General features: G+C 58.4%; 1 protein-coding gene across 1 annotated transcript; it reads left to right on the forward strand.

The window, feature by feature from the left end:
• Nucleotides 1–229: 229 nt before the first annotated feature.
• On the forward strand, nt 230–12,569 carry TMEM130 (transmembrane protein 130). The gene is made up of 8 exons (XM_090289864.1): nt 230–532; nt 5,864–6,169; nt 7,439–7,598; nt 8,273–8,439; nt 8,667–8,751; nt 9,819–10,021; nt 11,783–11,895; nt 12,352–12,569. Exons 1-8 carry the CDS (start codon nt 448–450, stop codon nt 12,499–12,501), a joined length of 1,269 nt encoding a protein of 422 aa, XP_090145990.1. The 5' UTR covers nt 230–447; the 3' UTR covers nt 12,502–12,569.
• The last annotated feature ends 13,112 nt before the right edge of the window (nt 12,570–25,681 follow it).

Below are 25,681 nucleotides of genomic sequence, written 5' to 3' on the forward strand. Positions count from 1 at the left end.
GCGGAGAAGGCACCTGAGGAACCCAAGGGGGCCTGCCCGAGACTTGGCAGTGCTGCGCGCCCCTGGGGACGCTGAGTCAGAGGCTGTGAGGCGGGTGTGGGGAGAGGGCGCAAACTGGAGAAACGTGGGGAGAGAGGGGCGCGGGAGGGGGAGCAGATTGGAGGAGCGCGGCCCGGGGAGCGGAGGGGAAGACCGAGGAGAAGAGGAGGGTGCGGGGAGGGGAGGAAGGGGCGCAGGGAGGAGGCGCTGAGCAGCTGACGTGGGCTGGGGTCTGTGCGGCTGTCTGTAAGAGGCGGCGGCGCGTGGCAACCCCGTGTCCCAGAGCTAGGAAGAGCGAGTGCCGAGCGCGCATCTCCCCGCACAGCCCGCTCCTTTCGTCCAGAGGAGCGGCCGGCGCCGCCGAGTCGAGCCACGTTCTTTGGAGCTCCTGCTGCTCCCGGAGCCGCCATGGCCCCAGCCATCTGGCCGCGTGTCAGCCGCATCCTCTGGCTCCCCTGCCTCCTGCCCTTGGCCCCAGCTGTGGTGGCCGCAGGTAAGGCGCTGCGCCCGCGGGCCGTCTCCCTCCCAAAGCCCCAGCGCACCCGGGGCCTCGCCGGGAGCCTGGGCTGTGGAGCTGGCGCCGTGCCGCCTGCGCGCACCTCCCACCTTCCCGGAGTCCCTGCACCGCGCTGCGGAGGGGACACCGCCGCGAGGCCCTCTACTCTCCCTTCACCGCTGTCCCCAGAAATCACCTCGCCCCTTGAGGGGGGCTCCCCGCGCCCCTTGGTTCCTGCTGCCATCTATAGGTCGGCCCTGCCCTGGGAACCGGGCGCGCGGTAGCCCGAGAATTCATCCCGATTCTTAGGGACCTCGCAGCTGATGGGGGTGGGGCGGACAGTGCGTGGAGACCAGGTGTGTGCGGGGTTGGTCATCACGCCGCAGCCCCCCACGGAGAGTGGCCAGATCGCCCGCGGAACAGCTTTTTTTGCTCTAAAACGTCGCTGTATCTGGAAAGCCTTTCCAACCCGTTTGTGTTGGCTTCGGGGAGGATGCGATTCTAAAGCCCAGAAGGCCAGTCTGCCATTTCCTCTCTGGGAATGATTTCCAAAATGGACCCTGAGCAGGGACCACAGGGTCCCACCCCGAGTTGCTGGTTACGATTCTACCATCCCCACTGCCCCATTTCTGGAAAGCCAGCACCAACTTTTCTGCCTCGTTTTGGCGACAAAAAAAGGACCCAGATTGGAGAGTTGTTGGGGAACAGTTGGGACGAGGACAGCTAATAGGGGGTGTGTGTTAAATATTATCCAGCGATTTCATTTCCCCCACCTGCTCCCCACCTTAAAAGAATGGGAGAGAGAGGAGGGCAGTTTTGTGTAGTAAAAGCCACAAGGTAAGATGAGGGCTTGTATCTCAGGGATGAAATAAGAGAATTTTGTGGGGATTGTGCTTGATCAGGAATCGTGCCCACCTCCAGAGATGCATGTAGAAACGGAGTCTCTTGTCCATTAGGTTTCTCTGTCCAGAAATGATCACCGTGGCCTAAATTACCAAAAAAAAAAAAAAAAAAAAAAGTGAATTCTTTAAAAGTCACGTGTGGTTCCCAGCCTGGCCTATTACACCCACGATATGGTCAAAAGCGCTGGGAATGGGACTGGGCGACACCCATAGGAGAGAAATAAAGGCTCAGACGCCCTTGCCGCCTCCCTGGGTCTGGGTCATCCTGAACGGCCTGCTTCCTACCCCAGGGGTTGAGGTCAGAAGTTCCGTCCTGAACCATTAACTCCAGTTTGTATTACCCAGACTTCAGGGGCACCCCGGGGAGGGTTCGGGGCTGACTACATGTGCAGTGTGCAAAGACGGCTATAGCCACTTTCTAGAATGTTCAGGGCCCCACACGCTGTGCTGCAGGGCTGCTCCGGGGGTCCAGCTTCGTGGCCGTTGTCATGTCACTTTTTACTTTGGCCCCTGGCTCTGCGGCATCCCTGTGGTGTCCCCTACGCCCTGCCTTGACTGCTCTGTCACTTGGGCTCTCAAACTTAGAAAGATGGATCTGGACGGGTAGGGTAACGGGACCCGGGCTGGGTTCCTTGAGCCGCATGTGGCAAAGCCTTCGTGGTCCCTTTCAGCCTGAATGTCCTGGACACTTCCCAGGGCCCTCAGGAAGAGGGACAGCTTCCCCCAGGAACTGAAACAACTGCTTTAAAAAATGCTTAAGCAAAAGGGCCCTTGGAGGCTTCTTGTGTCTGGACAGGTAGGGGTCTGCCAGGAGCTGTGCCAGCATCTGCCATAACACCTGCTGCGGCCACAGCCCCCCTCCCCCCACACCCCTCCTTCCAGCGGAGCCTGCCTGCAGCCCCTCCTGGTCCCAGTCCCCCGGCAACAGATCCGCGTTGTGCTGACATGCGCCCATCTCTCTGCAGATGCTAGGTGGCCGTTACCACGTGGCCAGCCAAGTGTGCCCCCCACCTGCCAGCCCCACTCTGGCCCTTGCCTGGGGGTGGGCAGGAGCAAGAGGGAGAAGGGAGGTTGTGGCCTCCTATCAGAGCACTTTTTTCTGTGCAGCCTGGCCTAACGCCACCTCCCAGCAGAGGGAGAGAGGATAGCACTCAGCCTCGTGGGGCTGATCTGCGCTGTGGCCACAGGCAGTAGCGTGACCCCGGGGGGCTCAGCGGGCTCAGTCCCTCAGTGTAAAACACACACCTTATCTTGTTGGGGAAGCTTCTGCACAGCATCGGGAAACCCATCTGGGACATGGGCGAGGGGAAAGGCCACAGCAGTGGGGACAGGCGGCATTACCACAAGCCGAATGGGGACAGTTGAGGACACACCCACTCACCTCCCAGTTTTGCTGAGTCCCGCAGGCCTCTCATGAGCTCCCTGAGGGTAGGAAGCACGTCTGCACTTCTGGGTCCCACACCTTTGGTGGGGTGGTCCCTCTGCCAGACCCTTCTCTGCAGGTGCCACTCGGTGGCAGCAGTGTTGAACACCTGCTATGTGCTAAGCACTTTGCTCGGCATAGGGGAATGGAGATGCCTGCTGCCCAAAAGAGCTTGCAGTGCCGTGGGGAACATGAGAAAATCATTATCCCAACGTGGGGCAGGGACAACTGTGTGCTTAGGCTGTGGAGAGAGCACCAAGGAGGTGAGGGGTTCAGGAAAGGCCTCCCAGAAGACAGTATATCCGAGCAGAGATAGGTGGAGAAGGGCAGCAGGGAAAGCATGTGCAAAGGCCCTGAGGCTGGGAAGGTCAGCATGGAGGGGGCTGCATGAGTCACAGTGGCCAGCTACAGCGTGGGTGTGCCAAGATGTGCATCTGCACTTCACCCTGAGACTGGCAGGGATCGGGTTACCTGCTTAACCTGTGCAAGGAGCCTGTTGTGAGAGGTGGCCCAGAGTGGGGCAGGGCTGGAGGCCAAGGGCCAGACAGGGCTTAAGTGATGTTAGCAGTGATGCAGAGGAGGTGAGCGTCCCTAGAGAAGAGGAGCTAGGGTGGCAGAGGCCTGGGTATTGAGTCTGGGGGCAGTTGGATCCTCTGACCCCAACTAAGAGTGCTGAGTGAAGGGAAGGGTAGGTTTTGGGGAGGAGAGAAATCCAGAGGGTCTAGAACAATACCAGGAAATGTTCTGGAGCTAAGCTGTCCAGAAGGATAGTTAATAACTACTTAAGGCTCTTAAACCCTTGAAATGTGGCTAGTGCAATTGAGGAATGGGATTTATAGTGTTAATTAAAGTTGAGTCCTTAACTTTGATTAATTGTTCAGAGCAGGTGCAGCGCCCAGGGAGTAGGTCTGTTACCAGGTTCCATTAGCATTTAGGAGGCACTTGAAGGCCCTGGAGGGGGCGCCTGGGGCCGGGAAGTCGGGGAAGAGTGACCCGAGCTGGCAGCCGCCCCCTCCCACGCAGGTGTGCGCTGCAGCAGGTGCACCTCGGGCCCTTCAGGAATCTCACCTGCAGAGGAAGGTTACAAATCACAGGAAACAGTTACCAAGCGAGCCGTCGTGTTCTTGATAGGGACACACATTTGATACGTTATCCTGTGAAAATAAAATAACTCAAAATTGTGCAGAGTGTTATTAGAACTAAATTAAAAGTTTTTATGCATGAAAAAGAGACCTGAAGATGGCAACATGATAGCAACATTTGTCTTTGGAGGTAGGATAATAGGACACCTTTTATATTCTTTATGCCTATGTATGAATTTTATGATGGAAACAAGCCTTATTCAAAAAATTTTACCTTGTTTATATGATAAAATATGCAGCTATCTAAAGCAGAATAATGACCTGAAGAATAATGACTTAGGAAAATGCTTATGATTCAGAATCGAAAAAAGCAATAGACTGTATAATCCCAGAAGAGCATGGTTTAAAAAAGAAATAGTAGGAGCCCTGGCCGGTGTGGCTTAGTGGTTGGAGCATCAGCCTGTAACTGAAGGTCATGGGTTCGATTCCCGGTCAGGGCACGTACCTGAGTTGCGGGGTCATTCCCTGGCCTGAGCACATGTGAAGCCCAGTATGGGCATGTACAGGAGGCAACCTTCTGTGCTTCTCTTTTGTATCATTGTTTCTTTCTCTTCCTCTTTCTATCTCTTTAAAAGCAAAGAAAAAAAAAAAAAAGATGTCCTCAAGTGAGTAAAAAAATAAAAAAGGTAAAAAATGCCCAAATCTGGTAACAATAGTTATTATTTATTATTTTAATTTTAATAAAATATGTACTTTAAATTTTATTTATTTTTAGAGAGAGGGGATGGGAAGGAGAAAGAGAGGGAGAGAAACATCGGTCAGTTGTCTTTCAAACGTGCCCCAGCTGGGGACCAGACCTGCAACCCAGGCGTGTGCCCTGACTGGGAATCGAACCGGCCACCTTTTCCTTTGCGGGACGATGCCCCGCCCACTGAGCCATGCTGGTCAGGGCAATTTTATTTTTGCTTTTGATTTTAGAGCGAGGGGAAGGAGAGGGGGAAGGGGAGGGGAAGAAACACGCGTGAGAGAGAAACATCCGTTGGCTGCCTTCCTTAGCACCCCGACTGAGCCACACTGGCTGGGGCTTTAAGACAATATTTTTATTTTTTGTTTTGTACTTTATTTTTGGGTGGCAGCTAGTCTTACCTTCAATGTGGTGGTTGCGGGGGTGGGGGGGGAGCACCATTTGAAATGCCTCCCTTTCATATGCTGAAGGCCCCGTGCACCACTAGCAACCTGTAAGACTAATGCCGGGGTTCCCTGTAAGAGCGGCACCCCCGGTATTTCAGGTCAAGTTCCCCGAGGAGTCGGCCCAGCTGGAATCACAAAGTTCCAGCGTTGGCCCCGGCAGGAACGCCGGAGGTCACAGAGCACAACACCGCCTGACGGAACCTTCTGTGATAATGAAGATATTCTGTGTCCCTCCTGTCCGACGTGGTGACCCTCGGTCACAGGTGGCTGGTGGCTGCCACGCTGGGCAGGGCCAGATCTAGAACCTCTCACATTATAAGTGTAAACTCAGACCAAGAGAGAAGGAAGGGGCTTGGCTCAGATCAGAGTGGACCTTCACAAGTCAAGGCGTCTCAGCAGTGGCGGCCGCGGTTCCTCCTGAGACACGGGTGGACAGTCATCCATCAGAGCTGAGATTAAGTCCAGGCAGGCCAGCCCCACGCCATGCACAGGCTTTGTGACATAAATCGAGGACACTGGGAAGGGCGTGGGAGTCGGAGTCGGCTGGGCCTGGGTTTGACTCCCAGCACAACGATGAACTGGCCATATGCCTCTTGGGCAAGTCACTTGAGCTGCCTGGGCCTCAGTTTCCCCCCTATGAAACAGAATAACAGAAGCCAGCTCAGAGGGTAGCGGTGGGCTCCTTGCCACATCCCCTCCTGAAACGCAGTGTCTGTTTTTGGGCTCCTAGGCCTGTATGAACTTCGCCTGCTCACTGATAGTCCTGCCACCACGGGGGCGGAGGTGACCCTCACGGCGAGCCTGGTGCCCAGGGACAACGGCAGCCTGGTCCTGCCCGCCGACACCCACTTCTACCGTTTCCACTGGATCCACGCCCCGCTGGTGCTCACGGGGAAGACAGATGAGGCCTTCAGCTCCACTGTCCGTGCTGTGGGGACCGCGCCTGGGGACTTCCCCGTCGCTGTCTGGGTCACGGCCGCCGACTGCTGGACGTGCCAGCCCATGGCGAGGAGCCTCCTGGTCCTCTCCATCACAGGTGAGGGCCTCTCCTGTCTGTGCACCTGCCTTCAGGCTCTGGGTGCAGAGAAAACCATCCAGCCCAAAGAGCAATCACAGACACGCAAATTAGACCCTTGGTTCCTTCTCGGTTATCCGTTGAGTTAACAAAGGATCAGAAAATAGTGACCCCCTCTGCCACAGGGTTGTGCTGAAATGGTCACTGAGAGTACATATCGCACCTGGGGGTATAAACTAATATAGCCCATCGGAGCGGGGCTGATCGATAGGTATCAATTGTTTTACTCTCCGGCCCATCCAATCCTCATTCTCTCTTTCTCCCCCGCCCCCTCTCTCCTTCTGAGAAGTCCCTGCTCTCTTGGAGTTCACAGTCTCTTAAATAAGAGTTCGTCTTCAGGAAATAAACCTCCATTCGGGTAACGCCTCATGCGCAAAGGTGTCCGTTGCAGTGGCGTTTGTAACAGCAGAAGAAAATATAAACAAGCTCGGTCTGCAACCATAAGGGGAACAATTAAGTGTATGGATGTAATTTGTATAATGAATAATAATGACCTTTTTCATAGACGTTGTCGTGTCCTAGGAGAACACTCATGCTTGTAAAGTTTTAAAAAGCAAGACAAGTTTTATAACCAGTTGATTAACTGTGTTTGATAAACAGACACACACACACTCCGACACTTTGTAGTTCTTCAAAAGTGTCAACGGTTGTATTTGAGTGATAGGACGTTTCTTTTCTTTTCGTTGTACTTGGCAGCGTTTTCCACATGAGCCTGACGGGCAGGCCTTACTCTCCGCTTCTGTGGTGAAAAAATACCAGCTCTTCCGTTTTTTTTAGCGAAGGACACAGACGGAGGTCCCCACCCAGCCCAGCATGTTGGGGGTGGAGATGGGGTCCGTAGAACTGATCACGTTGTTTTAAAGGCTCATCGAATCCTTTGAAATATCTCCCAGAAGTTTCTTTCAAAGCCTGGGCATCTCCTTCTGCTTCTGGGCATCTTGTGTGTCAGAAAGCCCCGGACCCTGGCGGAAGGGGCGCAGGTGTGAGGCTATGCCTGTCCCACGTGCGTGGGTCTCCCACAGTATCCGCACAGCGGGCGCAATCCCTTTGGGGCCACGTGCCTCTGCGGACAGTGACCTGCAGGCTCCCCTCTCCCCGTCCCCCTGGCTCTGGCAGCCGGAAGGTCAGGCAGGGGAGAGGCTGCTCTGCCTGCGGGCACCTGTCGTCACCCCTGGCTCCGCCCTCCGGACACCTTGGTGGACCTTCCCTCCCTTGGTCTCTCTCCCCCAGAGTCTGTTGTGGGGAACCTCACTGTCACCCAGAACACGTCCCTGCCCTGGCCCAGCTCCTATCTTACCAAGACCGTCCTTACGGTCTCCTTCCTCCTCCATGACCCGAGCAACTTCTTCAAGACCGCCTCGTTTCTCTACAGCTGGGACTTCGGAGACGGGTACGTCCTCGCCCCCACAGTGCCCCAAAGCCTCGGCGCGCGGCCACGGCCCCGACCTCCCAGGCGGGGCACTCTGCGCTGTCCCCCTTTCACCCACTCACTCTCACCCCACACATTCCTGGAGCGCCTGCTCTGCGCTAAGCTTGGGGGGTATGGGGACGGCGGTGAGCCTGCAGCCTGGCAGAGAGCACTGGTGCACCAGCCGGCCCTTTAGGGAAGGTCACGGTGGGAAGGGTTTTTCTCCGTTTGACTTTGGAGGCACCTGCTCCGGCTTTGTTCCTCTGTCCTCCTCCTCTCCACACAAGCCAGACTGCAGGCGTCAGGCAGCTCACAGACACCCCAAGGTCACGCAGTGGAGACCCCTCGCCCACTTGAGCCCCTCTGGTCCCACCTGCTGAGCCTGTAAGTGCCACGGGGTGGCAGGGGGTGGTGACAGGTCACTGAGCCTTTGATGAGCCTGAGGAGCTGGCTGGTGGCCCCTGAGCTCCGACGCACCCTCTTTGAGCGGAGGAGTGTCTGGCCCCGAGGGACGCCGAGACTTGGGAGCTGCCGCTGGGATGGCAGGCTTGGTCCCGAGGAACTGGTAGCCAGGGCGTGTCGCTGCACAGCCCCCCTTGACTCTAAGAAGTCCCGTGAGTCTCTTCTGTCATCTGTCTCCTCCCTGTCCTTGGCAGCACCCAGATGGTTACTGAACACCCTGTGGTCTGTTATAACTACTCCATCATCGGGACCTTCACCGTGAAGCTCAGAGTGGTGGCGGAGTGGGAACAGACGATACGGGGTGCCGGGGAAGGCGTCGTGCAGAAGACGGGGGACTTCTCCACCTCGCTGAAGCTGCAGGGTGGGTCTCCGGGTCCTGGTGCCGGTTGAGTGCTTCTCGTTACCTGGCCACATCGGCCTCTGGTCAGGGGCGCAGCGGACTGGGTCTGTCTGTCGCACAGGGAGGAAACACCGGAGCCCATCGGCCCCCTGGCTTTGGTGCGGGGGGTAGTCCCACAGCCCGGGCCCTGAGAGTCCTGAGACGTCTGTCCTTAGCCTCCAGGTTTAATGGGGTCCTCTGACTTTCAGAAACTCTTGGAGGCATCCAGGTCTTGGGGCCGACCCACATTCAGACCTTCCAAAAGATGACAGTGACCTTGAACTTCCTGGGGAGGTAAGAGAACCCCGGAGTGCGCTGTGTGTGGCCTATAGCCCTGCCTGCTTGCTCCCTCAGGTGACCCCGAGCCTGCTCCTGACCCCGAGGAGCCCCGCATCTGGGGGCTCCTGGAAGAACGATGCCTCCTAGCCCCTTGTCTGCTGTGGGAGCGCTCTGAGCACAGCTCCGTTCTCAGGGTCCGGGGGAGGGGGCCCGGGTCTTTCGGGGCATCAAGGCAAGCGAGGGGGCATTCCTGTGACCTGGGCCTGCTCTTCAGCCCTCTGGACAGCAAGCCCTCTTGGGTAGGACGTGGCCCGGCGCTCGGCAAGAATGGCATGAAGCTGAGTCTGTCATAGGCGACGAGCTGCAGGGAGGCCGGGGTGTGCCCTGTGAGGGCAGACAGAGCGGCAGAGGTCAGCAGCACAGCCCAGCCCTGCAAGGCCTCGCACGGGACGACCACCCGCCCGCCCCCACCACGGGGACGCACCCAGGGGGAGCAGGGCGGGACGGAGCCTGGGCAGAGTGGCCGAGGAAGGAGTGGCTTCTAAGCTTTCAGGGGCTTTGGAGGTGGGCGCTTCATGCTCGGAGAGGGGCTGGGAGGCCTCGCAGGCCTGGCAGACCAGACCGAGGAATATGAATGTCACGTGAGCCTGGCCCTGTGTGAGATGGGAATCCCACGGGGCGTTCCTCGGGCGGCCCTGAGCCTGTGCTGTGGCAGGCAGATGACGCGGAACGCCCGTGTCCCCTCTAAATGCATCGCAAGCTGAGGTGCCCCTTCCGATCCTCCTCAGCTGCCACCCCCCTCAGGAGGCTTGCCCAGCACGCTGCGTGTGTCATCGGGCAGCCCGCAGTCTGTGTGTGGCTCTGTCTGTCTCCCTGCCTTGCGGTCCCCTCAGGGTCTGGGCCCACCTCTGCATCTTGTTCTCTGCCCCAGTCTGGAAGGTGTGCAGTGGCGGCCAGGACAGCTGGGTGTTCTGTCCTGGGAAGGGCACTGAAGTTCGTGGCCACTTGGCCTTTCTCGGGCGTGGTTCATGCTCACACTCCTCGCTGAGCCACGTCTGACGTGCGCCCCCATCTCCCCGCAGCCCCCCGCTGACTGTGTGCTGGCGCCTCAAGCCCGAGTGCCTGCCGCTGGAGGAAGGGGAGTGTCACCCGGTGTCAGTGGCTAGCACAGCATACAACTTGACCCACATCTTCAGGGACCCTGGGGACTACTGCTTCAGCATCCGGGCTGAGAATGTCATCAGCAAGACACATCAGTACCACAGGGTCCAGGTGTGGCCCTCCAGTAAGTGACGCGTCCCCGTCTGCTTCAGAGCCACGCAGACAGCAGACACCAGCCAATCCCGCCACCAGGCCCTCCGCCCCAGCCACCAGCACCCAAGCCACCAGCACTAGAATCATCACTAACCCTACTGACCCCACCCGACACCACTGACCGACAGCCCATCCCCTTCTCCGACCAGATGTCACCAGCACCACCCCCTCAGCAACAGCAGCTGACCTGCCGCCACCAGCCACGCGGACCGGCACGGCTGCTGCCACACCCACACGCACTGGTGACAGTCCTCCCGGCACCACCCAGAACCCGCGGAGAGTCTGGGGTCCTACACCCGTGGCCTTCTCAGTGACACCCCTTCTGCCAGCCCCACGAGCCGAGGCCACCACCGCCGCGCCGCCCCAGCGTCTCTGCTCTCTTGCTGCCACCACCATTGCCATCAATGTCCCTTCCATGTTACCAATGCCACACAAGTCCCCACACAAACACTCCCACATGGAATGAGCCACCGTGATCACAATGCACCCCTATTAATCCTTGTCTCCCTCACACAGTGCAGGGCCTCTGTCCCCCACGGCACGGTTGCCACCCCTCAGACCAGCAGCCCCTGGGTGACTATGGGATTCCCAGGGCTGCGGGGGGTCCCAGGGAGTGTGAGCGGCTCAGAAAGTGCGCAGTGCAGTCCCTCTCGGGCATAGGGATGCCCGGCGTGTTCTCCTGGGACCCTCTTCTCCGAGGCCAACCAGCCCCAGCCGCTGGCTCACAGTCACCGTAGCTGGTGGCCGCGTTAGGTTTGCCCCTTTGTTTCCAAGGGGACGCTTCTGGATCCAAGAAAAGTGCCTCCTTACGTAGAATAGAAAGCTGCATCCAAAAACTCTCTGGGGTGGCCTTTCAGATGCCCCCTGTATAGTACCAAAGGGAGCGCCCTCCCAGTGGCCCTGTCCCCAAGGTTGGCGCCGTCCCCTCCAGTCCCCAGTCCCTATGAGCCCTTGAACGGAGGCTGCACTTCACTTCAGGCCCTGGCTGACCTTGAGGGACAGGCAGATTCTGATGTGTGGGCACCAGGGAAAAGGGCTGAGCTGGCTGAGAGTGGAGGGGACACACACCTGCTAGTCACCTGCCATGCACCTGTCATGTCCACGCCTCACCTGGTCGCATCCCCGCGGCAGGCTCTGGGGTCAGCATTAGCCTCCGGTAGCCTGGTCAGAGCCGGGATTTGAACCCAGGACCACCCACCTTTAGACCCTGGGCTCTTCCCGCTCCACCCTGTGGCTTCCTGACAATAGGACCAGTGAGAGGTCCCAGAGCTGCCAGGGGGCAAAGAGCTGCAGCAGAGGTCACAGGGGGGCTTGGGTGCCCTCTCAGCACGGCGTCCCTTCCCCAGCGCAAGTCACCCGAGAGAGAGCAAGGAGCAAGCTGCGATGTCTTTCCTGGCCTCGACGTGGAAGTCCTATGCCGTCACCCCTGTCACATGCTGTTAACTAGGAGCACGTCCCTAAGTCCAGCCCGCACTCAGGGTGGGGACCTCGGCTACACCCGTTGGAAGTCACTATCAACACTTGTGGACGTATTTATTCTAAAACCCTTGCGCTCGCCAACTTGGTCTTCGTGAAATCCTAGCTTTGCCTTCAGAAGCCGCCCAAGTGGGAGGCCTGTACACAGGGAAAAGCTCTGGTGGGGTTCTCTCCCCCCACCCCCACCGCGACCTCCGGAGAGCTGGCATTCGGCACGAACACGCAGGCCCGTGACCTCGCCCTTTCTCCCCCACAGGCATCCAGCCGGCCGTCTTCGCTTTGCCCTGCGCCACGCTTATCACCATGATGCTGGCCTTCATCATGTACATGACCCTGAGGAGCGCCACTCACCAGAAGGACATGGTGGACGTGGGTGCTCCGGAAGGGGGGGCAGACCCCTGGGCCCCGAGAGGATGGGGATGGAGAGGGCTGGGCGGCCAGGCCAGGGGGCTTGCCAGGGGTCTGGATCCGAGCGCAAGGCCCTGGGGCTGGGGCCGAGGCACCCGAGAGCCATCCACACACCAGGGAGAATGGCTGGGATGGCTTCTTCTGTTTGACTTGCCTTCTGTGCCCGCCCCTTGCCTGGCAGCTGTGCCCATGAGCTGGTAAGGGAGAGGGCGACTGAAAGAGGGAGCCCCAGGGAGCAGAAAAGCCCAGGGCGCCGCGCTGTGCCGCGTGGTACCAGGAAGGTGCTTTAGTGCGCGCCGCCACCAGGCAGCTAAGCTGTACGGCCACCTTACGGGGCTCCCGGGGGCGGGCGACTGGCCAGCGGGGTTTTGTGCAGCATAGGTGGCTGATTTTGACTCTCCCCCCGTGTCTGACAAGGACCCGGAGCCGCCCACTGGGGCCATGTTCCGCCAGATGTGCTGTGGGCCCTTCCTGCTGGAGACCCCGTCTGAGTACCTGGAGGTCGTCCGTGAGCACCGCGGGCTGCTGCCGCCCCTCTACAAGCCCGTCAAGACTTACACGGTGTGAGCGCCAGCCCCGCGGCTCAGCTTGAACCAACTGCCACCTCGACACTTTGGGCAAGGTGGCGCGTGACACCCCACAGGAGGGCCCACCTGGGCGGGGCCATCCGCCCCGGCCAGCCATCCGTCTGTACAGCCCAGCCATTGCCACAAGCCCCCTCAGTCCCACCGCCCAGCCATCTGTCCCTCTGTACAGCCCAGCCACTGCCACAAGCCCCCTCAGTCAGCTCCCCCAACCCCCATTCGCCTTTGAAGAGGCCCCAAGTGGGGGGACTCCACACTCTGACACGGTCCCTCCCTCTCCAGGTGAGCCCACCCCTCCCCTCCCCTCCCCTCCCCTGTTGGCACATCTGCTGTCTACCTGGGGTTTGACCTTTCCTCGCCCGGGCAGCGCTGCCCAGGTCAGAGAGCCGGGAGGAAGGTCACAAACGGTTAGGGACGCATCGCGAAGGGTCACGCATGGAGACACGTGTGTCACACACATCTCAGATGGTTTTCACTGTATCAGTTCTGCCCGTTGCTGGGGCGTACCCTGAATTAGAACTAAGATAAAATCTGACCTTCTCCACTGGGCCCCCATAGCTCCTGGGCCTGGTCTGTCCCTTTGTGCACTGTCCCTGTGGCTACCTGGTCCCATCCTAAGGACACCTTGTTCCCTGTCTGCTTGCTGGGGCGGGGTGGGAGCGGGGCTAATACTTGGTAAGTGCATAGTGCTCTATAAATAGCACCTGTTTTTACTGAGACCATGTTCACTCCCACTGAGGAAAAGGCCTTGAAGCAAAAGAGGAGCAGGCTCATGGGGACTGGGGACCTTGGGGAGTGGAAGGTGCCCCACTGCCCCCAGGAGGCCTTGAGAAGGAAGAGGCAGGGGAACCAAGCCCGGCCCTCTCCCCTGCGGCCCCTGGCTGGGGCAGGCAGAGCAGGTGGAGGGGGCATGGGTGCAGAGGAGACAGTTAGGTCCCAGCTAACCGTGCATGGGTGCTGGGAGCAGCCCGGACCTCTCTGGTGGGGGCAGGCTGGGGGCCCGGCCTGAGTGGCTGTGATCGTGTGCTCTCAGACTTTGTGCAGCCCATTCTCGTGACGTCCTGCCGTAACTGCTGAATAAAGTCTGTGTGCTCTGCATGTAGCCAAGCGCCTGCCCACGCGCGGGTGTTTCAGTGGCTCCCAGCCGCAGCAGGATGTCCCTGGCGCGTTCTCCGGTGCAGTGAACAGGGCGGAGCCCCAGGACTCGGGCAGCGAGTCTCAACCTGCTGTTCCAGCCACATCACGGCCCAGTCCGACGCTGACGAGGGCCTGAGGAAGGCGTCTTGCAGCCAAGTCTGACACTAGATCAGAGAGCGAACATGGGCCAGGCCTGGGCACTTGCTGAAAATGCAGAGCCTTGGGCCCTGCCTGCCCCACACCTGACTCAGCACCCGTGGAGGGGGCTGCACCTGTGTTCCCACCAGCCCTCGGGGTTCCGTGCACCTGGAAGTGTGAGAACCCCCAGTCTCCAGCAGGGCTTCTGAAACGTGGACACACATGAAAATCACGGGACCTCTTGTTCAATGGCACGTTCTCACACAGGACAGCTGGGGTGGGGCCCGAGAGCCTGCATTCCTAACCAGAGTCGCGCTGATGCTGCTGGTCCCAGGACCCCGCTTTGACTCGAAACCTGTGGGTCTGCACCCTTCCTAAGCTCTTTTTCTTCTGTAAGAGGTTTGGGTTTTTCTCTTCCACCACCCGCAGCACCCAGCACCCAGTGGGTGTGACCTAGGCAGGACATGTGTGGGAATGCACCCTGCCTCTGCCCCACGCTGTACCACTCTGGGAAACCCTCCTGAGAATGAACAAAGCAGTTTAGGGAACTTTCTAGGACTTCAGTGTTGGTGGCACGTGGGACGGACGCTGCCACATGCAGCCTTCCTCTGACCCCGACTCCCCCAGGCGACAGCCAGCTGTCAGCCACCAGAGCTGGCAGAGGCATGGGGCAGACTTGGACAGGTACTCATTGCTTTATTGCACCCCGCTTGACTGCACCTCACAAATGTTGCAGGTTTTACAAATGGAAGGCAAGACCCTTCATCAGCAAAGACATTACGACTCATTTTGTTGAGATGGGGCTCCCTTCTTCACCTCTGCTTGGATGTCACCTGCTCAGTGAGGCTGACCCAGCACTCCCTCTGTCCGGACCCCCCACCCTCCACTCCTAAAGGCACTGATCACCTTCTCACACACCATTACTTCTACTAGTTCATTTATTGCTCCTGTCTCCGTCCATAGACTAAAAATGCTGAGAAGAAGGGCCTTTGCTCTCTATTATTTCTAGTTTCAGCCCTTAGAACAATGCCTGGCACATAGTAGGTGCTCATTAAATATCAAGGGACGGAGGGTGAGAAAATGTTCCCCTCTGCCAAGAATAACTCACGTCTTCGCTATGTCATGTGTAGAATTTAAGAGAGGGAAAAAAAAGATTCTAAAGAAAGGACTCAATGTTTGCCCAGATTGTCCAGAAGGACAAATGGCCTAGAAGCTCTGGCTGGGTCGTGTGGTAATGTCCAGGTGACAGGACACAGAGGTCTTCCTGCCTGTACCATGGAGAGAGGGGCTGTTGTCAGGGTGGGGCTGTTCTTCCCTTCCTGGAGGACCTGGAGCAGTTCTGATGCCTGTGCATCACCAGAGCAGGAAGTCACGGGCTGGTTTCTGAGGAGGGTGCCTTGGTCCACATTGGGGGGGGGGGGGGAATAAGAGGGTCCCGTGGGGGTGGGGAGGCAGCTGGGTGTGGAGGGTGTGCCAGGGCCCGAAGAAGCAAGCTGGGGTCAGCAGGCAGGGTCAGGGCCAGGGGATCTTAACCTGAGGTGCCCAACCCTCAAGGGGTCCATGGGAAGAATTCACAAACTTGGATGGGAGAATCGGCAACTTTTTAGTGACATCGTGGCATTTTCTTCTACTGTACGTACGAAGACCGGTGGTGGCATTTGCAGCCGCTGCGACTCTGTCCCTGGTAAACCACCAGCGTTTCCACATCACACTCTGATTGCTGCCAATTGCTCCCACTATCATCTGTGCTGATGGCGTCTTCAAAATTACTGTTGCTGTTTACCTGCTGCGGAATCTCGGCTCACTGAGCAGATATATTGGAATCGCCGCTTTGATATCCGTATTTCAGTATAATTGGTTTCCTTTGTGACCCTATTATGTTACATTACGCTTTTAAAAACATTATCCTGAAGGCTTGGTTCGACTAGAGAGGGGCTTACAGTGCCCCAAAGGCTACCAGGCCCCTGTAGCTGTTCCCTAGAGGCCAACTGGGGCGACTGGGGAGTCTGTTTTCTTCCGGCCAGAGGAAGGGGTCCTCCCGGGGGCCCTAAAGGCTGCTCCCCAGGGCATCTGGCCCAGCGCACCTGGCAGGACATCTGATCCAGCGCACCTGGCGGGGCATCTGGCCCAGCGCACCTGGCGGGGCGTCTGGCCCAGGGCTCCTGGCGGGGCATCTGGTCCAGCACACCTGACGCTGGCCCCCGACAGGCCGCCTGCCTGCAGTGCCCAGTGACCAGCAGGTGGCAGCCCCGCCCAGCCATGCTCCCTGCAGTCTCTTACCCAGAGGTAGCAGTGGGCGCTGAAGAGGGACAGAGAGTACGTGGATGGCAAGCATCTTGGGCACCTTGCAGTCATGAGAGCCATGTGCTGAGTCAGTATTTTGGAGACTGTGCTCAGCAAACAGGCGGTGGGGGAGGGGAGGGCGGAAGGCTGTGCTTCCGGGAACGGGCAGCAGGGGGCGCTAAAAGCTCTTCTGGGGGGAACCCAGCCGCAGAGCGGAGACTGGGGGGCCTGGCCCCCCTTCCAGACTCAGAGGCGCCCATTCTGGCTGTAGTTTCAGACCAGCCCCCTCACTCCCAGGTCCCCAGCGAGCATCTGGCTGGGCACTGGGCCATCCCTAGCCGGACCCTGGAGGAGGCTGCTGTGGGATGCGGGTGGGACAGGTGCTGCATCTTCTCTCAAACAGAAACCACAGCCTGTGACCCTGAACAGATGTCGGACCGGCTCACTCTCCTTCTCAAAGCCCTCGGCACCTCCCCATCACCTTTAGCACCACGTCCAGACTCAGTTTGGCATTGAAGCCACTCCCACGTATACCTCCCACCCTGTGCAAAGAGGAGTCACCCTTCGCCAGGACCCACAGGGTCTGATCACACCCCCATTGCCCTCAGGGCTCACCCTTCATTCAGCAAATGTCACTGTGCCAAGTGCTGGGGTTGCAGCCACCGACAAAGCAAGGTCTGGCCCTCGGGGCTTCCCACCCGGTGGGTGACTGACATCGAGCCAAGAGTCACAGAAACAGCCACCAGCTGTCAGGGCAGTTGCTCAGGCTGCTCTGGAGCGTCTCCTTCGTGTTCTGCCTGGAAAACATGCCGGGAATCTGGCCAGTGCCCAGCATGGGACCTGGTGCGGGAAAGGCCAAGAGTCCTGACTCCGGCCCAGACCACAGCGGTGAGCGTTCAGCTTTCCTGGCCGAAAGCCACGAGGCTTCCCCAGGCTAGGAGACGCTCTTGAATTCTGAGCACCAGGGGGCAAAGACAGCAGCAAATATCCCAGCAGGTGCCTTATCACGGCCACCACCGCCAGCTCTACCTGCGGTGACGTACACACTTCTCCCAGAAAGGTCAATACCTGTGGTCTACTTATACTTCTACCTCACTTCAGACACCATGAACATTCTTGCTATTTTCAGATTCCACCCACTCAGGAGAACAGAGTTACCTGGGGCCCCATGCCCCTGGAAAACACGGTTCAAAAGAACCTTTTTATTCTAGAAAAGGGCTGATTGCAAGTCCCCGTTCCTTTTCACAGATGGTTACCTGAAATGCTTGTCTCCAGTGGTCATTGGGGACAGAGCGCTTGTTAACCAAATTTGGGTTAAGCTTCTCCTCTTCCTCCAGACCCCCGAGCTTGCACCCTCAGGGGGGCCAGCAGACAGACCATTTGGAACAAGTTGGCCTTGGGGTGAAACACTCTCTGCTCATCTGTCTCCTCGTGACACCCTCTTACCCACTGCCCGTCCCTGGTTCCTGCGACACGCGCTGTTGCCTTTCCATAGAGGAGAGCCTCCCGCGCCTGCTGCTCTCGAGAAGCTTGCAGACCTGGTGGTTAGGACGTTCTCCCTCTTGCCAGAGTTCCTGCCCTCTTTTCCAGAATCTTGTTGAATAAAATCTCTCTTACTGAGTCCAGATTTGTTCATATTTGATGCTCTTGAAAGAGCAACGTGGAGATGGTTGCCAATGACTCAATATAAGTTTCAGAAGGTCAGAGCAGATGATACCAGAAGCCTGGCCACCTGCCTTAGGTTCTGGGCAGGGTTCACAGCTGCCAAGCAGACAATACCAGGTGATTCCTAGTAACACAGACAAGCTCAGCTGTCCCAGAGCCATCCCCTTAACACTCACCCAAAGACTCAGAAAATGATGATCACCTGATACAGAGAGACCAGGAGGCAAAGGAACAGGGAGGCCTGCCTGTCCTCTTCTTGGAATCAGGAAGGGAAAATGCAGCAGAAACAAAACAGATTCATTGCTCAGTGACTTCTCCTGCCCATGCAGCTTGCCCACGGCTACAGAGCGGGGGTGGGTGGCACTTTAGGAGTTGACTCCCTGGCTGGTTGGCTCCCACGTGGCTCTGCTCTGGGGTCCTGGCTCCTGCTCCTCAGGGCCCAGGAGCAGCCCACCTGTCCTGGGCGGGACCAGGAGGATGGAAGCTGAACTGCAGGGGCTGCCCTGACCACCAGGAGGCGCCCAGGCTCCAAGAATGGGAGCTGGGAAGCCCAAAAGCGCGGTTGAGAGCCGGCAGTGGGGGTTCAAGCCCTGTCTCCCCGACTCCTGAATCCTCCCAACAGCCTGCCAGGTAAGCCAGGTAAGCCAGGCAGGGCTGCCTGGGCTTGGCTCCTCACAAGCTTTGTGACCTGGGGCACGTGTCACTTTCCCTGTACCCCTAGGGATGTGCCCCACAGTTAGAACCCAGTAAATGTTAACCATCACTGCTATCAGTACTATCGCCAACCCCATCTACAGCCGAGGACACGGAAGCCCAGACGGGCTGGGTTACTGACACACAAAGCTAGCGTGACCCTTCCTCACTGGGGCTGATGAAAAATCCGGCGGACTGCACCTCCCAGGCATGTCTTCACACGAACTTCCAGTACCTTCCAAGTTCCCTGAACCAGACATCTCTAGTGGGACAGGGAGCTCCTGCACTGTGTAAGGAAGGCTGGAACTGCAGAGGCAGAAAGAGCCCCAGGTGTGAGTCCCCACTCGGTCACAGGCAGTCACTGACCTCTGAGCTCCAGTTTCCCCCAGATAACGCCTTGAAGGTGGTTGGGAACTGGGTGAGGGGATATTCCCAGGACACCGGCCCCGCCTTGGAGTTCCTGGAGGACAGGGACCAGGTCTGCACTCTTGGTTGCTGGGTAGGTGAATACGTCCTAAATACAGGCAGCTGTGTCCGTGGGGGCGGGGTCCAGGGTGGCAGTAAGCTGATCAAGAGTCATCTCTGGGCATCGGAAGTGGGGGCCAGGAGGGGAAGAAATGTGTGGAGCCGGGGAGGGGTGGGCCCAGCTAGGACATCTCCTTTTGGAAAGCGTGCAGCCCAGGCTGTGGCAGAAGCCAGCAGGGTCCCGGACAAGGGGACCGGGGCTTACGGATCACAGAGCGACCAGGCTAGGGATGCTGTGGAGGATGGAGGGCACCCTGCTGTGAGCAAATGCCACCCTGGATGCCCCAGGGCAAGATGGAGCTGGGTTTTAGAGGTTGCACCCAGAACCTCTGTCTCCTGTTGGGGTGCATCCCATGGGGCCCGTGAGGTGCCCACCAGCTCTGGATGTCCCCTTCGTGCTGGGTGACCTTCAGGAGACTGCTCTCTGTGATTTTCCTCACAGCCTGGCCTGCAGCTCCATCTTTAAAAATAGTTCCAGAAAAACCCATTGTTTATTCAATGAGTTCTTTTGTTAAAAAAGAAAAAAAATCCTGCAGCTTTGGTTTGTTTAGTTCATAAAAGGCCGACTGCGATTATTAAAGAGCCGGCTCATTAAAGACAAACAGGGTGCTGGGAAGGGGGTGGGAGAGGGCCAGGGCGGGGAGGGCGGTGGAGCCGCTGGCTGTGGGCAGCGGAAGGGGCCAGGGCTTGCTCCTGCTCCCATCTCGGGGCCCCTGGAAACCTGGGTCGTTGCTCCGGCTCTGGAAGCCTTAATCTTCCCATCTGTCTGTTGGAGATAATAATGATGATGCTGGGTCCTGGGACTCAGGGCCGAAGGGAACATCCCCCACCCCCCCACCCCCGCCACCAAAGCCCCCCTGCATGCCTGCCCCACCCCCACACACCCCCAAACTTCTGGAAAGTGCGCCCGCTCAGGTCGCACCTCCCCCCCCATCCCACTGCTCCGTGCAGCCTGGCTTCGGGCCCACAGCAGCTCTGAAATGCTCTTCCCAAGGTTATCGGTCATGTCCACATGGCTAAGCCCTCGTGTTCCTGTAAATATTTGTCAGGCACCGCCTGCTGCCTGCAGCGTTCAGCTCTCACCTGGCCTGGCGCTCAGCAGCCTTGGGGCCGGGGCGGCGGCCTGTCCTTCCGGAAACCCGCAGACCCCTTGCTCTGCTCCAGGCTTCTGTCTTTTCCCCCCCATGTCCTCTCAATGCAGGGGGCTGGTTGCTCACCCAGCCTTTGTCTTTCCCATGTCCCTGAGGCAGGTGGTCCCCATTTCATTCTGGACCACCAGGAGCACAGTTAAAAGGACTTTCCAGTCCTCCCTACAGCTGGGGGTGGCTGACGAGAGAAAAAGCAGAAGTTTTGGGTGAAACACCCACACTGGCCCCTCAAAGGGGAGACAGCCAGCTTATCTGTGTCCCTGCAGCCGCCATGCTAACCAAAGCCTCTAGCATGTCCGGTGAACTCGATGACCATGGCCTTCCGACCAGGGTCCCGCTGCCCCATTCTCCCCAAAGCCGCCAGAGGGACCCTTCCCCCGCATACACACCTGACCCTGTCCTTGCTCTGCTCGGACACCTGCTGTGGCTCCCCATTATTCAGGAACAAGATCAAACTCTGTACTGAGCCCCCTCTTGCCCACTACATATACCCCTCAGATCCCTGCCCATCCCTCCCCCGCCCCCTCTAAGTCCTAGTCCTACGCTGTCCCATAGAAAACCATTCAAGCCCTGGATGTCATTTAAAATGTCCTAATGTTCACATGTAACAAATGAAGAGAAACGGGCCACATTATGGTAATGATATCTTTAACGCAGTCCCACAAACTATTGTCACTGCACATGTAAGCGATGGGAGGTCTGTAACGAGATGACGCACGTCGCATCTTCACGCCGCGCCTTCGCCATCTGCCGCACGGATTTTCCTCCTGCAGCATATTTTCGCTCGCTCTGCACTTAGATTTCATAAAATGTACAGTTGGAAAAATAGATTCACATACTCGTGTGGTTCCAGATACGATGAAAAGCCTTCCAGTGACTGAATTAAAGATCCGTTTTTAACGTTTAACTAAAATTAATTTGCAATTCAGTTCCTTGGCGGCACCAACCACATTTCTAGTGCTCGGCAGCCACGTGTGGCTGATGGCTGCCACGCCGCGGCACACGGCTTGGCGTCCGGCCAGGCTGACTGAGCTTCCCAAGGTGACGAACGTCCTCTGCGTCCTGCCCTTGCGCTGTCCAGGGCAGGGTGGCTTTGGTGCCGAGCATGTTTGATTCTCTTTCATTTTCATTGATTGAAGGTGAAAAGCGATGTGTGGCCCTGCCGGCTGCTTCCCCTGGGCCGAGGGGCAAACATCAGTTCACTGCTAGGCTGCTGCTCCCCAAGCCCCACCGTGGTCCCCACCACCCTCCTTTGTTCTCCATCCAGTAATGACATGTTTGTCACAATGAAACGCTCCAGCTTCCTTCCAGGCAGACGGCGCGCTCCATGAGGGCACACACCACACCCACTCGGTTTGTCACTCGGTGCCCAGTGCCCTGGGACTGGGGTATGGCGAGCGTCACTATAACATTCAGTGAAGGAAGGAAGGAATATGCAGGACTGAATGGCGATTCACACCGCTTGCATTCTACTATTAGAACGATATTTGCTTGGTGGTTAAGCACGGTCCTTCTCTTATAAAACGCACGCCTTCCCTTCTCAGGCCAAGAGGGGCGGGAGACCCGGGCTCCCCATTCTCTGGGACTAGGTCAGGGCCGGGCTTGGGCAAGCGGACGCTGTCTCTGGTCTGTTTCCCTCGGACGGTGAAGGGCTTCAGGTCAGGTTGCCCAGCACCCGCACACTCCTGGAACCTCAGCGCTGAAGCTCAAGGTCAGAGCATGCCCCGGCGGGCCTCTCCAGGCCGAGCTTCCAGAAAGACCAAACGACGGACTTCCTTGAGAAGGGCTGGGAGGGGCCCCCAAGCGGGGCCCGGAGAGGGCCCAGTCAGTCGTGCCCCGAGCTTAAAGGCCTGGCAGAATTCCTGTGGGGTGGGGTGAGGGGGGGCTGTCTTTGTTTAGCAAACCCCAGATGGGCCATTCTGGTGGCAGAGGAGCCTCGGCAGGTCTGGACAGGGGCAGGGGAGGTCCCCTTGGCCAGGACAGCTCCCAGAGGCAGAACTGGCCATGGCCCGCCTTGGGCCAGGTGGCCTTGTTTCAGTTTAAAGCCGTCAGAGGCTGTGATGGAGCCGGGAAAATGCCACCCACACAGCGAGCCCCCGAAGCTCTGGGAGGGTGGCACCTGGGGAAGGGATGGCTGGCACAGGGCGACGCGTCGCTGGACAGATGGAGGATTCAGCAAAAGCCGGAACTCGGTGCCAGGCAGGCCTGCAGCCACGTCAGCCTGCAGAGGATCCCCAGGGAGTGACACGAGGCTGGCGTCCCTCCCAGGCCCTGGACTGGGGCCAAGCCCGACTTTGTGGAAGTGTGAGAGGACACGGTGACTCCAGCGGGCTGGTGGGCGCGGGGGTGAGGGGAGAGGCTGGCCAACAGGCAGACAGCAGAAGAAAGCCTTCGCTGTGACTTCAGCGGTGTCAGTCCCCACACTCACCCGAATGCACACACACCTGTGCGGCTACCACACCTGCGCAGGTGTGCACGCAGCGAGCCCATCAGCAGACGCGCACAGACACCCTCGGCGGCAGGTTTCCCTCCTCCAACGCCCCCAGCTTTGCCACCGACACTTTCTGTTCCTAGAGGTGTGTTGTCCTGGAAATCCCTTTCCATTCAAGGATTTCTTGGATGCCGCAGCCAATTTCCATTCCTGCCGTGGAGTTCCTCCGCAGACCCTGCCAGGAATGTCTCGCTTTCATTTATTTCGGGTGTCGGAGAGGCAGGGAGAGGAAGAGCCTTGCAGACATGGATTTTCATGAACATGACAGCCTCCTGGGTACGTGCACGCTGGAAGCAAACGGCCTCGTTTCTCTCTCCGGCAGGAATGGCTGGGCCGGAGCCCCTCCTGGGGGGCAGGGAAGCGGGGTCGAGGGGAGTGTCCTGGGCACAGGCAAAAAACCTCAGACCCTACATCCAGTGACTGATGTCCTGTTAGAAGAAGAGAGGACCCAGAGATGTACAGGGAAAACGGCCGTGTGACCATGGAGGAGAGATCGGAGCAAAGCGGCCGGAAGCCAAGGAACAGCAGAGACCCCCGCAGCCCCCCCGCCCCCCGGAATCTGGGGCAGAGGGGTTGATGGGATAGCTCTTCCCTCCGAGTCTCTGGAAGGAACTGAACCTCCTGGGGAACCTTCAGGCCACAGATGGCCCCGGAGTCCGGAGCGCCCAGCCATGAGTCTGCTTCGGGCCGGTCGGCTGGGCGCAGTCCGCGGGAGGGGTGAGCTTCGGGCAGTGTCCCGGTACACAGGGAACCTCCTTCGGGGCAAATGCACCCGTGGGTTGCCGACGGCGGCTGTCGGGGGCTGCCAGGCATGTTCTTGCGGTCCTCACAGGGGCTGAGCGAATGAATGACAATAAAGGCCAGTCACTATTGGCCGGAGAAAGTCTGGACCCCCCTGGAGCGGGGCCTTTCTTGAGGAATTGATCCTGGAGAGAGCTTCTGCTGCAGAAATGCCTCCAGACGGGAGACGACCTGATTGGTTTCCCAGGCCGGCCTTGAAATGACCACAAACTCCTACCTGTGAGTGGCAGAGGTGCTGAGGCCTGAACCCCGACACGCTGTAGGCTTAAAATGACAGAAACGTGTTACCTCCCTCTAGGATACTGATTAGGGGACAGGGACAAGTCCTCACCTCTGACCCCAATGGCAGAGTTCACTGTCATTTCTGACACCAATTGCCAACCTGAGGATCCCCAAGACCATCTTCAGGTTCAGTAGTTAGCCAGAGGACTCACAGAGCCCACGCACAGGTGTCACACTCACGGACGTGGTTTATGGCAGCAAAGGAGACAGACTAAGGTCAGCCCAGGGCAGAGACCCATGGGGCCGAGCCCAGGAGGGGTCCCCGTGCAGAGCTTCCAGCTGTCCCCTCCCAGTGGAGCCACAGACAGCACTACCATCTCCTGGCAGTGACATGTGGCAAGACGCAGGGTACTGCTTGTCAGGAAAGTCCCCTGAGCCTGGGTGTCCAGGGTCGTCACCGGAGCTCCATGACAGACATGGCTGATTGCCCACATGGTCAACCCCAGCCCCCAGCCCCTCTGGAGGTCAGGTTGATATGACATGGCCCAAGGTCCCCACCTTAAGCACAATGTAAGACTTTCTGGCAAGGCCCCAGGTAAACAAAGTCACTTATCAGGCAGGACATTCCAAGGGCTAAGAGGTCATCTCCCAGGAGCCGAGGACAAAGGCCAGATCTCTCTGGCTGAGGTTGATTCTTTAGTAGACACCCACAGAAAGATTTGGGAGGAGATACTAAACCTCTGGGGGCCTCAGTTTTCACATCAGCAGGTTGGGTCTGTGGGTGCCTGCCTTCCAGCACTGTCAGGAGGCTTGTGTGAGATGGCATCTTTCAACGCCCCAGCCCGGCCCCCTCGCACCCCTCGCACACAGCCGGTCCCCCGGAAGAGGAGGCAGTACTGGCTCAGTCTGACACCTGACTCACAGGTGATTCATCCCCAGCCTCAGGATGCCGAGATCTAAGGGACCTTGTCCGGGGTGTGGTGTCCCTAAGGTGAGCTGACAGCCCCTGCTGCAGAGTAGGAGCTGAGCTCATTATGTGTGACCTTTTTGATGAATTATAAAGAGCTCCAGCCCCATGCTGAGCATGAGGAGGGAGAGATGGGGGGGGGGGGGGCACCAGCAGGCAGATGGAGATACTTGGTTTCTTAAGGGGAGAGATTCTGAATCTTTACAAGGACAGCTGTACCTTCGGGCAGAATGACCAAGCAGGCTCAGGGCTGAGAGGGGCTGAGCCGGGGCACAGGGCACCCGTCAAGAAGAGCGGAGCGAGGCCAGGCATCAACAGAGCCTTTCAGGGGAGGCCATCTGAGAAGCTCCGGGCCGTGCTATTTGCAGGCAGTGAGGAGGAGCCGGCTGAAGGCTGCCCGAGGGTTTCTGCAGGACGGGGAGGCCCTGGCCTTCCTGTGGGGCTGCGCTGGGCAGCCTTCCCTGAAAAGGGGCACTCGGCAGGCAGAGGGGCGATGGGCAGGGCCCATGGATCTCCCACCTCCGCCTCCCTGCCTGCCACTCCTCTTCCTGTCCCCTGAGCTGGGCTCCCAATGGACTTGGGTGAACCTCTAGTTTCTTTTCAGCTTGGGCCCCCACACACTGCTCCTCCCACCCTTCCCGCCTCAGCTGATGGCAACTCTGCCCTCCGGGGTTTCAGGCCAAACCTTGGCATCGCCCTGGACCGCGCTCTCTTTTTCAAATACTACATTTATTTGTCCATCAACCACTTTGGCAACCTGTGTGGTTTATCCAGAATCTGCTTGCTTCTTCCCACTTCTACTGCTCCTCGCCTGGCCCAGGTCCTCACCATCCGCCCTGGATTACTGCTGTCAATTCTGTCCTGTCTCCTCACTGTCTAGTCCCTGCCCATTAAAACCTACATTGATTAAAACCTGTGCTGATGATGCCCAGGGCCTGCCCCAAGCCCCCAAGGCTCCCGGTCCTGCTCCGCATCCCCGACCCGCTCCCTCGGACTCTCTGTACCGCAACAAGGGGACCGCAGCGGGCAGCAGGGGACGAGGGAGTGGGAGGGGTCACCCAGGCCCTCTCACGCTGGAAACACCCATCCTGCA

This window comes from Furipterus horrens, unplaced genomic scaffold (assembly GCF_987537825.1).
Source record: "Furipterus horrens unplaced genomic scaffold, mFurHor1.1.pri manual_scaffold_10, whole genome shotgun sequence".
Classification (NCBI taxonomy): domain Eukaryota; kingdom Metazoa; phylum Chordata; class Mammalia; order Chiroptera; family Furipteridae; genus Furipterus; species Furipterus horrens.

Bases quoted from the DNA above. Each gene is read 5' to 3' on its own strand.
- TMEM130 (XM_090289864.1), top strand. From the start codon at position 448: ATGGCCCCAGCCATCTGGCCGCGTGTCAGCCGCATCCTCTGGCTCCCC. The intron at 6,170-7,438 runs GTGAGGGCCTCT...TCTCTCCCCCAG, and splicing joins CCTGGTCCTCTCCATCACAG to AGTCTGTTGTGGGGAACCTC. The intron at 8,752-9,818 runs GTAAGAGAACCC...ATCTCCCCGCAG, and splicing joins ACCTTGAACTTCCTGGGGAG to CCCCCCGCTGACTGTGTGCT.